This window comes from Dasypus novemcinctus, chromosome 7, assembly GCF_030445035.2.
Source record: "Dasypus novemcinctus isolate mDasNov1 chromosome 7, mDasNov1.1.hap2, whole genome shotgun sequence".
NCBI lineage: Eukaryota > Metazoa > Chordata > Mammalia > Cingulata > Dasypodidae > Dasypus > Dasypus novemcinctus.
The window spans coordinates 130,658,314-130,673,919 of record NC_080679.1 but is presented as its reverse complement, the minus strand read 5'-3'; the positions used below and the strand labels follow the sequence as shown (position 1 = coordinate 130,673,919).

General features: G+C 35.8%; 1 protein-coding gene across 1 annotated transcript in view; it reads right to left on the bottom strand.

Moving 5' to 3' along the window:
• Positions 1-15,606, bottom strand: part of CNTNAP5 (contactin associated protein family member 5) — an 810,000-nt gene that overhangs the window by 401,877 nt on the left and 392,517 nt on the right. Inside the window, exon 7 of the mRNA XM_058301170.2 lies at positions 11,056-11,199. Within this exon, the coding sequence (XP_058157153.1) occupies positions 11,056-11,199 (144 nt within the window). The remainder of the gene's footprint in view (positions 1-11,055; positions 11,200-15,606) is intronic.

Sequence of the window (15,606 nt, the reverse complement as noted above, 5' to 3'; positions counted from 1 at the left end):
ACAAACTTGACTAAAGACCACTTTTATTACTCATAATATGCCTGTTACACTCAAGTTCACAGGGCAAAATCTTTTATAAATGCTTCCTCTTACAGGAGTCCATCAGTTGATCCAATCTGGACCAGAGCTGGTCCTTAAGTTTCCTTGAATGAAGGAGTTATTTACCTAAAACCTACTTCATCATGTACACATTTTGGGATTAAATCAGACTACAGCTTCAGGGACTACAACATGAGCCACATTCAATCTACTTGTATTTTTTGTCGGAAACAGAATGCAAGAACTGGTTGTGAATTTATGATTTTCTAATAAGGATGGCAAAAAAATATTGGCTCATCTGCCAACTTCAGTTAAATGGGTCAGTAGGGATTTTACTTAACTATAACTCCAATTTATTGAGTGCTTATCTTGTGCCATGCACTCTACTAAAAGCATTAAAACATATTTAATAGTCACCATATCACTATGAGGGAAGTACTCTGATTAATCTCATTCTTACATTTGACAACTTGCCTAAAGTCACACAGGTAAGTGGATTCGGAACCTAGGGGGCTTTCAACTGCTGTGTAACTGCGGTACCAGCAGGAGCACTGATCTGAGAGAAACCATTAGGCTTCCTTCCAGGGTCAATGGAAAGGCAATCTGTGATTGACCAGCAATGTCAGTCAAGGAGTTGTATTATTGAATATGCTAAGTATTGTTCTTTATCTGTTCAGTTCCCTGATTTCACTTATTTGAAATGAAGGCAAATAAGTAAATTGATATGGCCACTTAGCGTCTAAGCCAGTTCTGCAACCATATCCTGCTATTGGCCCCTTGTTTGGTTTTCCTTCTACTGAGGACACAGTACAGTAACACACGCGTTCATACAATTTTCTTCTTCTAAATGAAAAAAAAAATCCATTTCTGCAAAATCTATTTTAAGACCACTGATGAAGTGTGTGAGGCGTCAATAAACTTCCAGCCAATCACGTTACTCTCCTTGCTCTGGGAAAGGCGATATAACACTCAGAAAGGAGAGCTCAGCAGAAAACATCCTTTCTTGTACAGTGGAAGGTATGAAATTAATCATTTTCAGAAAAGGAACAGGGCAATATATTTCTTATATTATGCACGTAATAATCCACATTACAGATACTGTACACACACTTCAATGGGCCATTTACTTTCTGATTGTTTATTACTTGGTGCTGAGTTAAGCTCCGGACTTTGAGGAAGAATAGGGAGGTACTTTTTTATGTCTACTTTAAGCTGTTAGTTTTACTGCATTTCAGGATGTGGAGGATCGTCTTGTAGTCAAATCGAGCTATAAAGACTAAATTGAATTATCCCCTTGAAACAGCTGTTAAATCTCCTGGGAGTCGGCAGGTTCCAACAGAAAAGAATGACAGGTTGCAAGGGGGATGCCGCCTGAATGCAGCCTGCTGGAGAAAGTGGTGTGCGATGAGGCAAAGGAGGGTGGTTCCTGAGCCTTGAATCGCATTTTGAAATTTATGGGTCTTAACATACACTTGCTGCCTGATTTGTTGTTTCCTTGCATCTCCTGCTAGACTCTGAACTTCCCAAGACTCAATAAATGTAAGAGTCTGTAAACACCGTAAAAGGACAAAAGCATCATTCCTTCTGAAAGCACTTACCTAGCACCATGGTGAGTGACTTACTGATTTAAAACAAAGCAGATTTTGTAGCTGATATGGTGTCTTTGGGGGGATAAAGTCTTTTGTACTTCAGTAATTAACAGGGCAAACCATTCCTTTCCACATAGGGATTCTAAAGGAAAAAGACTAGGTCTATAAATGTGCATGTGTGTGTGTAGTCATAGGATTCCTTCCTTGAGCAAGGCGATGGGAGCAATTTGGAAGAAAAATAAGGTATTTCGTCCTTTAAATTGTGAAGGTTAAAATTAAGGTTGTCTACTTGCACAGTAAAACAGTTTTCATGGATTTTTTTCTTCAAGTATATTAGTGCTGAATGGATTCTTTATGCCTCATATGAACAACACTGCCAATTAAACCCTGAGGAATAAAGTACTCTCGCAAAGTTTTAGGTAACTTGGTAAGTGCTAAAGTAGTTTTAAAAACATGAAAATATGAGTTAAAGTTTGGGATTCTCTAATAAAGGTAGATTATGTAGGCTGCTGGTATTCGAAATGTCATGTCTCTCTCCTTGTTGTCTCTTAGTTCCCCGTTTTTACTCTGCTCGTTCAGCAACTGTATTTATTATGATTCCTTTTGGAAGACATTTCCTAACACATAATATAGATGGAGGTTTCCTTTAGGAATGTTGCACAGGGATCTTAGATATGTATAACTAAGACTCGGGTGTTCTCTCTTCCAAGCTCCAGTTTATGCACAATGGAAGGGAGCAGTATTTCCGTTGGCTTCTTGTGGTTCAACTTGCCCTGCCTTATCACAAAGGCAGCTGGTGCTGACACTCCTTTAGCACAAGTGCAGGTGATGTCACCAGCCCTTAGCATGAAAGCAGTTGGTGCTGCCTCTCTACTAGGACACCTGTAAGTGGTACATCCAAGTCCTTAGTAGAAAGGCAGGTGATGCCACACACCTTTAGCCCAATGGCAGGTGGTGCTGCCATGCTTTTCAGATGCACCAGGGTCCATGGCATTAGTCTATTCTAAACTCCTGTGGTGCGTGATCCCAATGTATGCACCACTGTATCCTCAGACTGAATTCAAAGGAACTGAGACCTTAAGGAATAGTTCTTGGAGACAACATTGGGGAAGGATAGGCATGAGCGTGCTTTACAATCTTCAAGTCTCAACGTAGATTCAAGAAAAATGTCCTTAGCAAGCCATTGCTTAGGCTAATAGGGTGACAGACAAGGTAAGCACATTTGGAAGGGTGTGCTGTTGGGAGCATTTGGAGCAGTTGTAATTTGCCAAAGGGTGGCTGATGCAAAGTACCAGGAAAGTGTTGGATTTTATGAAGGGTATTTATTTGGGGTAAAAGCTCACAGTTCCAATACTGAAAAATCCAACTCAAGGCACCATAAGCAGTAATTTCTCACCAAAGTCACATACTGTTGATCCTGGCATTGTTACCACATGGTGAAGCAAGATAGCCACCTATCTCTGTAGAGGTCTCTGCTTTACCCTCCAGAATCGACCATCTTTTGGAGTTCAGCTTTGAGCAACCAGACATAGGGCTTGTATTTTTCTGGCCTCTTACATCGTCTTGGCTGCTCTGCTCTCTTCTCAAGTTCAGCTGCAAGGCATTTAGTAGGGCTGGTCTCCTCTGGAGCTGCTTGTGGTCCCAGCTCTTGGGGGCTTCGCGCTTAAGCCATCCTCTCTCTCACATTGCAGGATTAAATATGTGGGCTTCTTTTTTTTTCTCTGTCTGTCTGAGTGAGTCCATTTATATCAGACCCAGCAAGTGGGAAGGGACTCAACCCGAATCATGCCCCACTGATACGGTCCAGTCAAATGGATCTCACACGCAAAGGAATGGATTAGATTAAACCTAATCTTTCACTTTTGGGGACTCACAAATTCAAACTGCCTCAGGCAGTTTGTATGCTGTGCTCACTCACCTGTCTGTGGTCTGTTAATCCTTTCTCTAAAAGGACATTAATGGGCAAATAATGTCACTGGATCTCCTAGAATCAGAGTCAAGAACCCTTCTTAGCACCTTCTGAGATAAAGGGGTCAAACCTTGGCACAGATATTTTAAAACATTGACAACCTGTCACCTAAGTGTAATTTGACATTTTTCCTCAAAACCTGGAAATGCCAGTATGTTCAGACAAGAAAAGCCCCCAAAATATCTGCTAACTCCAGCCGAAGGATCAGCCTAAGAAGGCAGAATAATAACTGTTCTACTTCATCTAAACACCCCAGAAAATGCTGTTTCCCCAGCTCCAACCCTGACAGCAAAGGCAGAACAGATATCCTAGACTTCCCTTCTTCACAGGCTATGGTGAAGCATTCCAAGTCTCTGCTTTGGTAGGGTCAGACAAAGCCCAGCAGGAGATTGGGACTTGCCTCTCCATCAGACTATAGTGATCCCTTGCCCTCACCACTGGTATCAGTGGGGAGTATGACCTTCCACCCTCACTCAGCAGTAAGGAGGTTCGCGGAGAATCCTGATTTTGACTACGTCTGAGTGATGACAGCACACTCTACCCTCTGCAGAGTCGATGGAGGATGAACGCCAATGAGCCCTTCCTGTCCTTCCAACATGAGAGATATCAACGAGGGCTGACGGGGATGCTGGAACTCCGTCCCCCTGCCAAGAAGTGAAAGGGAGGCTCTTCCCCTCAGGTGTCAATGGAGGACAAGTGGAGACTGTGAACTTCTACTGCCCCCTTACAGCCACAGCATGACTTCCCTCTTCCCCCTCCAAGTGGTATCAGAATAAGACCTTTGAAACAAAGGGTTTAAATAAGATTCATTAAAACTGCTTGTCAAAAATGTCCAGATTTCAATACAAAATCATTTGTCGTAAAAATGAACCAGAAAGATCTCAACTTAAAAAGAACAGATGATAAATACTGAAAAAGATAATAGAGATATTCAAATTAATCTGACAAATATTTTAGAACACTCATCATAAAAACACTTCAGGGAGAAATTAGGAACATGCTTGAGATGAATGAGAAAATAGAAAGTCTGCAAAGAAATAGAAAGTCTCAGCAAAGAAAGAAAAGATATAAAGAAGAACAAAATGGAATTTTGGAATCAAATAATAAAATATTTGATATAAAAATTTAATATATATATATAAATTAATGGGTACAACAGGAAAATGGAAGGGGTGGAGGAAAGAGTTCGAGAACTTGTGGATAGATAGAAATTTCCCAATCTGAAGAAGAAAGACAAAATAGACAAAACAAACAAAAACATTAAATGAACCTCAAGGACCTGTGGGATTATAACAAATACTCAAGTATTTGTATCATTAGTTTGTATCAGAAGTGAAGGAAGAAGAAGAGGATAGGGCTAAAAAGTATTTTAAGCAATAAATAATGTCTGAAAACTTCCCAAATTTGGCAAAAGATGCAAAAATATAGGCTCAAGAAGCAAGGCAAATTCCAAATAGGTTTAATTCAAAGAAATTCACTTCAAAACATATAATAGTCATACTTCTGAAAACAAAAGACAAAAAAAAAAAAAAAGTCTCCAAAATAGTGAGAGAGGAATGGCACTTTATTTATAGGAGAAACGCAATTAGAATGGCAGAGAATTTCATGTGAGAAACCATGGAGGCTAGAAACAAGTGGCACATTTTTCAAATATTGAAGGAAATATTGTTAAATCAGAATCCTATACACAGCAAAAAATATAATTCAAGAATGAAAGAGAAATCAACACATTCTTATTTGAAGACTACAAAGAGAATTTGTCAAAAGCAGACTTAATGTAAGAGATAGGTAAAAGAGGGTATCTAAACAGGAAAGAATGAAAAAAGAAGGAAAGCTAGAACATCTAGAAGAATGAACACATGAAGCAAAAATATGCATAAATACAGGTGTTCCTTCTCTTTTTGAGTTTTCTAAATTATGTTTCACAGTTGAAACAAACGTATAACACTAACTGATATGCTTTAAGTGCATGTAGAGGAGATATTTAAGACAATTACATTATAAACAGGGGAAGGTAAAGCTATGTAAGCCTTTTAAATTTCACTTGAACTGGCAAAATAATGATTCCAGTAGACTGTATTAAGTAACTTATATACAGACTGTGAGGCCTAAAGCAACCACTAAAACGTTCTCCAAAAAAATACACTTAGAAACACTGTATTAATCACAATGAGATACTAAAAATATTTTAAAAACCTACAGGAAGGCAAGAAAAAGAAAAGAGAACAATGGAAAAAACACAGAGAACAAACATAAAACAATAAAGACTAATAAATTGCAGGCAGAAGTCTGAACATGCTAATCATACCATCAAATGTGAAAGGTCTAAACTCACCAATTAAAAACAGATATTGGCAGAGTGGATTACAAAACAAGTGCCAAATATATGCTGTATATAAGAAATTGACTTTAAATATAATGATTTATGCAAAACAAAAGTTAAAGGACAAAAAAGTTATATCATGTAAATATCAGTCTTCAAAAACAGGAGTAAATTAACATAAGATAATGTAGAGTTCAGAGCAAAGAAAAATAATCAGATACTGAAAGGAACATTATGTGTCAATAAAACATTCAACCTACCAAGAAAACACAACAATTCTAAATGTGTATACACAAAATGACACAGTTTCAAAATATAGAAAGCAAAAACTGATGAAACTGAAAGAATAGACAAATTAACAGAGAGTGCAAAACTGTTCTATCAATAGTTGATAGAATAATGAGAGAAAAATCAAATCAGCAAGGATACAGAATAACTGAACAGGACCATCAATCAATAGGAAGTAACCAACATTTGTAGAACACTCTACCAAACAATAGCACAATACAGTCTTTACGCCAGTGGAACATACACCAATATGGTTGATATTCTGAACCATAAAACAAACTTCAGTGATTTTCAATACTAGAAATCAGATGAACTTTGTTCTCTGACCACAAAAGAAACAAACAAACAACAACAACAACAACAACAAAAATTAGAAATCAGTAACGAAAGATAAAAGGAAAATATTCAAACACTTGGAAACATTTCTAAATAATCCATGGCTCAAAGTGAAAGTTTGAAATTTCAAAAAGATATTATAAACTACATAGAACTCAATGAAAATACAATACATCAGAATATATGGGACACAGCTAAAGCAGTGCATGCAGAAAGGTTAATTCAGGGCTAAATGTTTATATTATAAAAAGAGGAAATGTCTCAAACCAATAGGCTAAATACCATCACAAAATAGGAAAAGAAGAGCAAAATAAACCGAAAGCAGCAGAAGTAAGTAAGTAGTACAGAACAGAAACCAATGAAAGTGATAAAAGGAAAACTACAGCTAAAATCAGTGAAACAAAAAGCTAGTTCTTCGAGCAGATCAATAAAATTGGAAAAAACTGGAATCAACTCAGATAGCCTTAGTATATGAATAAACAAGTATCCATATCACAGAATACTCCTCAAAAATAAAAATGAATGCAAGAACTTAGATGAATCTCCAGATAATTATGCTTAATGAAAAAAGTCATATCCAAGGGCTTACACACTATGCCTCCATTGTAGAACATTCTACAAATGACAAAATTGTAGACATGGAGAACAGATTGGCTGGCCTTCCATAAAATTGGCCACCCTTGGGTCAAAATCTGAAGTGCTCCAGAAGTGAAATTAGATTTATAACCTTTAGGGTGATTTAAAGCTTAACTAATTTTCAGTTCTTTGAGTAAAAGAACTTTTTCCTTAGAAACAGAAAGAAACCTTACATCATGTAAATACACATTATAGTCTTAGTTATTGCCAAGGGTTACAAAGTGGGTGATGGTTGGAAAGTAAAGGGTAAAGCTATAAAACGGCAATGTGTGGGAACTTTGTGCTGATGGAAATGTTCTGGAATTTGAATGTAGCAATACTAATATTCAGGTTGTGATATCATATTCTAGTTTTTCAAGATGTTACCATTAGGGGAATCTGGGTAAAGAACATATGAGATGTCCCTGCATTAGCTCTTAACACTGCATATTAATGCACAATTATCTCAAAACAATGTTTAATTTAATAAAAATAATGGCAGCTTCTATCAGTGTGTCTAGAATACTGATAATGGTAAGTATTCTATGGTTAGCTTTGACCAAGCCAGTGTTCCACGGTTGTCTGCTTGATCTCTTTAAGGTATACAGCTTCTCATCCCAAAATAAGCAGCACAGCTTAAAATAGGACAATGAACTGCCTTTGATTAATTAGGGCCAAGAAAGGTTCAGCCTGCCCTCAGCTTGATCAGCTCAGCTGTTTTCTCACCTGACTGACCTGGCATTTCTGAATGACCTCAAGATAAAAATCCATGATGGCACTGATTGATGATGATGATGATGATGATGATGATGATGATGATGCTGACTTTTAGGAGAGCTAGAAACCATAAATTGGAATGACTTTGTAAGGTTATCAAAGTACACGTGAGCAGACTAACTAGATCCATTCATATGGGAAAAACAAGTGAGTACCCTGTTCCCACTATGAGAATGAGAGAAAAACAGAGGCTAAAGATCTATGGAAAACTAACAAGAGTTTAAATATTATATCCAAATGAGTTTCAGGAAAGAGAAGTCGAGTGTACAATAAATAGACTATAATGTATATTTACATGATATAAGGTTTTTTTCTGTTTCTAAGGAAAAAGTTCTTTTACTCAAAGAACTGAAAATTAGTTAAACTTTAAATCACCCTAAAGGTTATAAGTCAGCCAGCTAATTTCATTTCTGGAGCACTTCTGATTTTGACCCAAGGGTGGCTAATTTTATGGAAGGCCAGCCAAGTGTGACATGACCTGCAAGGAGGAGTAGGTGTGCCAATCATATTCTCTCTCAGGAATGGCAACTAGCAATGTGCAAGTAGCAGGCAGTAGCAGGAGCAAAAGAACAAAGAGTGGGTAAAGCAAAGCCACAATGTCTGAGCAATGCCAACGTGACGGTCAACCTGACATTATGAAAAAGTCCAAAGTAAGAGTAGGAACAGCACAGGGTGAGAGAGCCAGTGAGAAGAGAAAGGGTAATGGGAAAAGCAAAGAATGGTCAGAGCACGAAAGGGAAAACATGCCAAAGGGAAAATGCTCCCTCTGGGCTGTGATTGCCAAAACTGCTTACATCTAGGACCTCCCTCTAATTCTACTCTCAGGGATCTGGCCCTTCATTCTAGAAGTTTCCCTGTCGTTCCACATCTGTACATACATACATTCACTATCCCTTCCATCCATTCTTAAATAGCCTGAATGAGCCCTTATCAGGAGGCTAACTAGATCAAATTAGTATTTATTTTGTGAAGTGCTGCCTCAAGGCTGGAAGTTGGACTTTCAACTCAAGTGTAATTTAAAGGAAAGGAATCATCATCATCTCCATCATCTAGGAGAAAGAAAAGGAAGTTTATCAATGCCATTAATATCTTAAATATGTTTGTATTATTTTTTGTGGTTCTGAGCAATGATGGAAGTTATACGAGAGACTACCTTGAAAATCCTACAGGATATATTCATTCCAAAATCTAGAAAAAGCAGATCTCAGGGAATCTTGATTAAAGTTAAATGAGGCCAGGTTAAGAAAAAGAAAGAGGAAGGAAGGAAAGGAGGACAGGAAAGGAACCCAGAAGGAAAAGGTGGGGAAACCACTGTATTACAGATATAGAGCATTTAAGTCTCTGAGAGAGCTTGCCCAGATAGAAAACTGTACAACTTGATTATTATTTAGATAAAGGCCTTGAAAATTATTTCAGCACGTTTTGTTATATATTGTATCTGACATAATTTTTTACACTATAATATGTTATGTAAATGTATATTCTATATATGTGAGAGATTTTTGTGTGCTAGGCATCATGGGAGAACAAACACGTAAGAGCGATAGCAAGTGCTGTGAGTTCAGAAGGAGATGTTTCCATGGATACCGATCGTCCAACTTTGTCAGGTGCTAGACCCTGGGAGGGGTGCTAGGGAAACATGGTGATGTGATTTGGAGGTGTTTGGGAAACCTTCGTTTAAAAATGGAGTTATTTTAGTTAGATTTTCACCACGGGATTGAGAGAGATGAAGAATAAATTGAAGAGCTTTCAGACAGGAGGGAGAGAATGTGTGAAGGAATGTTAGATCTAGTCTACTGAAGAGAACAGAAAATGGGCCTGGAAAGATGGATGAAGTGAGGTTGCAGGAGTCACAGCAAGTAATTTAGGGAATCAGGCAAGGGACGCTTGAGGAATTTCTGTCATCTGTGACTGACTCCGTGGAGGGACCTAAGATTTCTCGGCACAGGTCAACACTTTGCTTAAAACAGTTCAGAATCAGCCATTGGTAAGAGACTCAGTGCGTTTTTATTAAAAAGAAAAAATAATGCGAATATACTTTTATAATACCAAGCAACTAGCCTGTGCATTGAGAAGACAGTCAAGGCAGAAAGTTGCTCTCCCATGCTTCAGTAATGCAATACATTGTAAAGAAAAGCCACAGTACACAGGTCAACTATGCTTCTCACTATAATACTTCTTATATACTCCTTATATATATATTACTTATATACTTCTTACTATAAAGGCTTTGAAAGCATTTTTTCCAGTAGTGATTAAAGAAAAGGTTTCCCAGGGCACTCATGCCATACTGGAAAGCTTTATAGATTTGACTACAAAGTAAGTATACACCAACAAACTCAATGGTCTGTACACAGTCTTAATGAATAAGTCTTGAATATGTTCATATCAATATCAATTTTCAATCATACATCCAGAATAAAGTGCATGCCTGTGTGTCTTATTCCCCGACATCCAGGGATTATCACAGGAACTCACTCATTCATTCATTCACCTACTCCACAAGTATTTACTGGGCGCTTACTATGTACAAGGTGCTGCCCTAGTTTCCAAGGAATGCAAGGGTGAAAAAGAAAGCACAGTCCCAGCTCGCTTGAAACTCATGGTCTATTTAGGGAGACAAATATTAATTGATTGATTAGAAAATTGGTTAACTTGAAAGAGTGACAAATGCTACAAAGGAAATATCAAAATACATGAGAAGTTTATCCTTTCTGGCTCAAAATGTCCTGTTTTTAATATCAGCCACAGGTGGGAAATTAGGTCAATTCCAAACTGTAGAATTAATAGAATGTGTGGTTTTCTTGTTGCATTTTCCAGCCATGGTAAAGAAATCCACATTAACCCAGGGCAGACTGAATACCCTAACCACAGCCGCTACCTGATCTACAGCCATGGAACTTTCTAGATGCCTCTCATATACATGAGAGTAACTCCCTCCTTAACTCCATTCACACTGATTCAGTACCTCCCTTTCCTTCCACTCTCCAGGTTTACCCTGGGGGGAAAGAGGAGACTGTATGAGCATATTGTAAACCAATAATGCAGAGCTAGAAGGAAAGGAAAACTTACCCTAGAGTGGTAGAAACCATCGGGTGGAGAAAGAAGCGTTGACTTACCACCGTATAGATCTGATGCTTCCTTCTCTTCGCCAGGTCAATTATGTTCACTCCATTATAGTAAAGGTTCTCCATACAACCGTGGAAGTTTTTCTTTATAAAGGTCCCGGGCTTGCCAGGTACTGGAATTCCTCCAAAACTAAGCTTTATGGGGGAAAAAATAAAAGTCTTCTCTTAGTTATAGGCCCTGAAGGAACAGGAAAGGAAAGTAAACAAGTGCATTTCTGTAGATTCAATTGTATGCATGAGCCAAGTGGCTAAAATAATTATAGCTGCCACTTGATTACACATTTAAAAGCATACTGATTAGCCCATATAAAAATAACTATAATTGCTTGCTTTTTATGGGCTTATTTTATAGAACCGTTTCATTTCCTTTCTGAACCTTTTTAATACTAAATAAAATAATAATGTACAGAGGATGTACAAAAGAAAAGAAAATCAATGCCTTTATATTCATCTCTTACCAAAACATCTGAGAGACTATGGACAAACTAAAGACAAGAGTGGGACCAGTTAAAAAAGGCCCCATTCTACGAAGAAAGTCTCATGCACAAGGTTGTCCTCCCAATTATTATTTATAAAGATGAAAAATAGGAAAGAACCCAATTATCCAATGCCGTCTTTGTAAAGCAAATAATCAAGAATCAGTACGATGGAATGGATGGAATCTTACTTAGTGGTCCACGATGAGGCTTATCAGGCATTCGTGATCAAGAGGGAAATTATTTGTAATGCTGACTGAAAAATGCAAGACTTAAAATTATGTGACAAGTATGATGCCAGCAATACAAAGTTTATTTCTTTTCCCATCACCATCAATTCCTAAATGATTTATTTAATGCTCTGCTTCACCCAGTTTTAATTTTTGTAAAAACATATATATCCTTCCTTTTAAATCATACGCAGTGTAAAGTAGAAGGAAACACACAGAACTGCTAATGACAGTTGGCTTCGAACAAGATATGAGATGCTAGTTTTCTTTGCCAATTTTCTTTACTTTACAGTATTTATACATCAACACAAATTACTACTTAAAATGGAAATATTATTTAAAAAAGAAAACCTGCCATGCTGTGAATATTCTTTTTTTTTTTAATACTAGAGAAGCAGGATTGTTTCTATAGTCATGATGATCACAACACCATTTAATGAATAAGCCATTTATTTTTCTTTTCCACTGCTTGGAAATGTTACCTTCAACATGTATTTAAACTATATCAATCCTTGGGTGTGCTTCAGGAGAATACAATGCCCCAGCTACACTATCTTCCCTTTATTCAAGTAACTACTGATTTTTCAAGGCCTACTCCTACATATCTATTTTTTTTCCACAAATTCTACCCTATTGAAATATGTATATATATATAAAATATATCTCATTAACAGGTAATAATGATTATTAATCCTGCTGTCTTATTTATCACTGCTTTAGGTTTTAAGAGAATTATTTGATATTCTTGCCCATTTTATGAAACAATTGTATTGATACCTATTCATAAAATATAAATCCATCCAAAGTGTACAATCAATGGTATTTTGTATCATCACATATTTGTGCATTCATCACTTCAATCACTTTTAGAACATTTTCATTATTCCAATAATAATAATAAAAAAACAAAAAACAAACATCTCATCACCTCACTCTCTATGCCCATTTTATTTTAAAATTTAATTTCAAAATTATTTTATTTGTTTTGACCAAGAATGTGCCATTTCCATTAACATGTTTAGTTGGAGAAGAGTAAATAGTTTTGCAGTATTTCTTCTTCTTATCCAAGAACATAGTGCATTTTTCTAAATTTCAGAATATTTTTGAAAAGATCCTTTATCTAAGTTCCATCTCATTTTCCTAGTTCACATATTCCTCATTAAGTTAATTCCTATTAATCTCATGCTTTAAAAATGTCCATTGTAAATAACTTGTGTTCATTCATTGAACATGTCATCATGAAATTATACACCTATCCTACCAGTTCTGGCTTATTTTGCTTTATACAAATTCTGTGATTCATTTTCAAATTAAATCCTATATTTTTAGGTAATTACTTTGAATGCTTGAAGGGAATAATTACATGATGTATTATATAAAACACAATACTCTTTTTCAAATCGATTTTTTACATGTTTTCCTTGTTTCATTTTCCTGGTCCAAACGCCCTAAGACATAGCCAAAACTTCTTGAGCAGTTACAAAGAATTATAATAAAAATAAAAGCAACATTTCTCATATATCTCCCAAATACACATAATACTTATTCTGACTCCATACCACATTAAGGAGATCTCTTTCTACTCCCATTTTACATATAAATCACATATGTATGGATATATTTAAAATTAGAAGTGAATATTGAATTTGATCCATTGACTTTTCAAGAATCCCTGTGACAGAATATAGCGTATTTTACATTTAACAACTGACAGGTTGAATTACATTGATTGATCATGAATTAATAGATTCTCTCTCATTGAACTATATTTGAATTCCATTTGCCATAAAGTAAATATTTTAAGAAATGGTGAGTTTGATCTATAGGTGTCTTCTGTTTTCAAGTATTTGGATTAAGAACAGATTTATCTCTGAGTAAAATTTAGGGAGATTTTTGACTATATTTAAGAATGGCTTACAAAATTTGGGGAATATTCCTGAAAGGTTGAAAGATTTTACCAGTGAACTTGCTAATTCTACAAATATTTTGTAAAAATGTTTTTTGAACCTTCCTTATTGATGTGCTGCAATATTCAAGCACTTTTAAAGTTAAGGCGTTTGTATTGTAAAAACACAACAGCCTGCTTCCATTTGCTTGGCTCAGGACGTCTACACCTTGGAGCTGCAGCCCAGGTAGCCCCGGTTGAGGAGAACATTTGAACAGTAGAAACGGGCAGTTTTTGACTTTTGCATTTGGTTGATTATTTTTGTTACCGTTATTTATTTATTTCTTTGCTTATTTTTCCAAACAAATGCTCTCCTTTTCCTCTCCTGCAATTGATATTTCATTTAATAAATACATCTATTTATTATCAGTGTTTTTAAGTAGGGAACCCATTGATAGTTATAGTGGCCTTTATCTTTTGAAACTTTTACTCTCAATGATACAAATTTTTCTACAACTGTTTACTTTTTGTATAAATTTAATTGGTGTATCTTTGTTCATATCTCCAACTATCTTTTTTTTTAATTTTTCATTTATTTCTGATGTAGGTGATTCTTGTAAACAGCATATAGCTAGATTTTGTTTATTAAAGTGATAGGAGCCTATGTGCAAACTGATGGAATTAAGACAGTTTTTTAAAGTCTTTACTGTTCTAATTATAAATGTGATCAATATTAAGTTAACCTATTTTGCTTTTTATTTTTAATTGTTGCCCCTTTTATGCTTTTGCTTCATAGATTGTGCATGGTGTACTTTTAAAAAAAGTTTATTTGGAAAGTAATCACTGGTTATCCAGATTAGCACATTAAAATGCTGGATTACTTTCTATGAAGCAGATATTTTTTCTTCCACCCCAGTTAATCATATTTTCTGAATTTTGATTACTTAAAACAATTAATATTAATCCACCTACCCACTTCTTTCCACTTTTGCTCCTTTTTAAAAAATTTTTGATTCCGTAGGAATTTAGGTGCAAAATCATGTAAAGTAATGAGTTATATCAATATCCGTCTTTATTTTTTCAAAGCAAGGTGCTTCAAGGCAGCCTCACAGGAACCTTTCTGCCTGGGTTCAGGTCCCAGATCTCCAGCATATTTTCTATGAGACCTTGCGCAAAGCACTTAACTTCTTTGTGGTTTATTTCCCTCAACTACATAATGGGGATAGCAATAGTACTTAAATCTATAATTCAGCCTCACAGGGCTAATGTGAAAATTAAAAGAATTCCTAAATCTGAGGCATTTAGAGTGGATCCTGGCCCATAGTAATCATGATAAATATTTTCTATTTTAGTGATATTGTCTTCACTAACAGCAACTTCCCAGTAAATGGTATTTTAAAACATGTTTTTTAGTTATTATTTTTAAAAACTATATGAATATGAATATTTCAAATGTTTTGCAAGTCTAAGGGTTACCTTCTTATATCAATGACACTTCAACTGAATAAGGCTTTTTGAATTGATAAAGAGACAAACATGCACCCAAGTTTCTATAGAAGTTTCCTTCTGGTGTTCAGATTTTCAGAGAGCTGGAATTATTAATAAATCTGTTGTGTACAAATTTTAAAAGGAGTATTGGTCATTTCTATCTTCATATTTGTATTTAGAGAGAGAAAGAGAAACAAAGGCCTTGTTAGAGCTCTATGTTCACTGTCTATTTTCAATTAAAATCTTTTTCAAGTTTAGGAAAAAAAATATTATGCAGTTGTGTGTGAAATCCTTTATTATATGTTCTTCAATTAAGAGGAATATCTTCTCAGGTCCATCCATCCTTCTGCATTCTTCTCATTCAGCTGTCATCCTAAAAATGAATTTTCTTTTTATTTCCTAAATTTCCATCTTAAAATTATGTTTGCAATTCCTTCAATGGCTGTGTTGTACCAAGTATTCC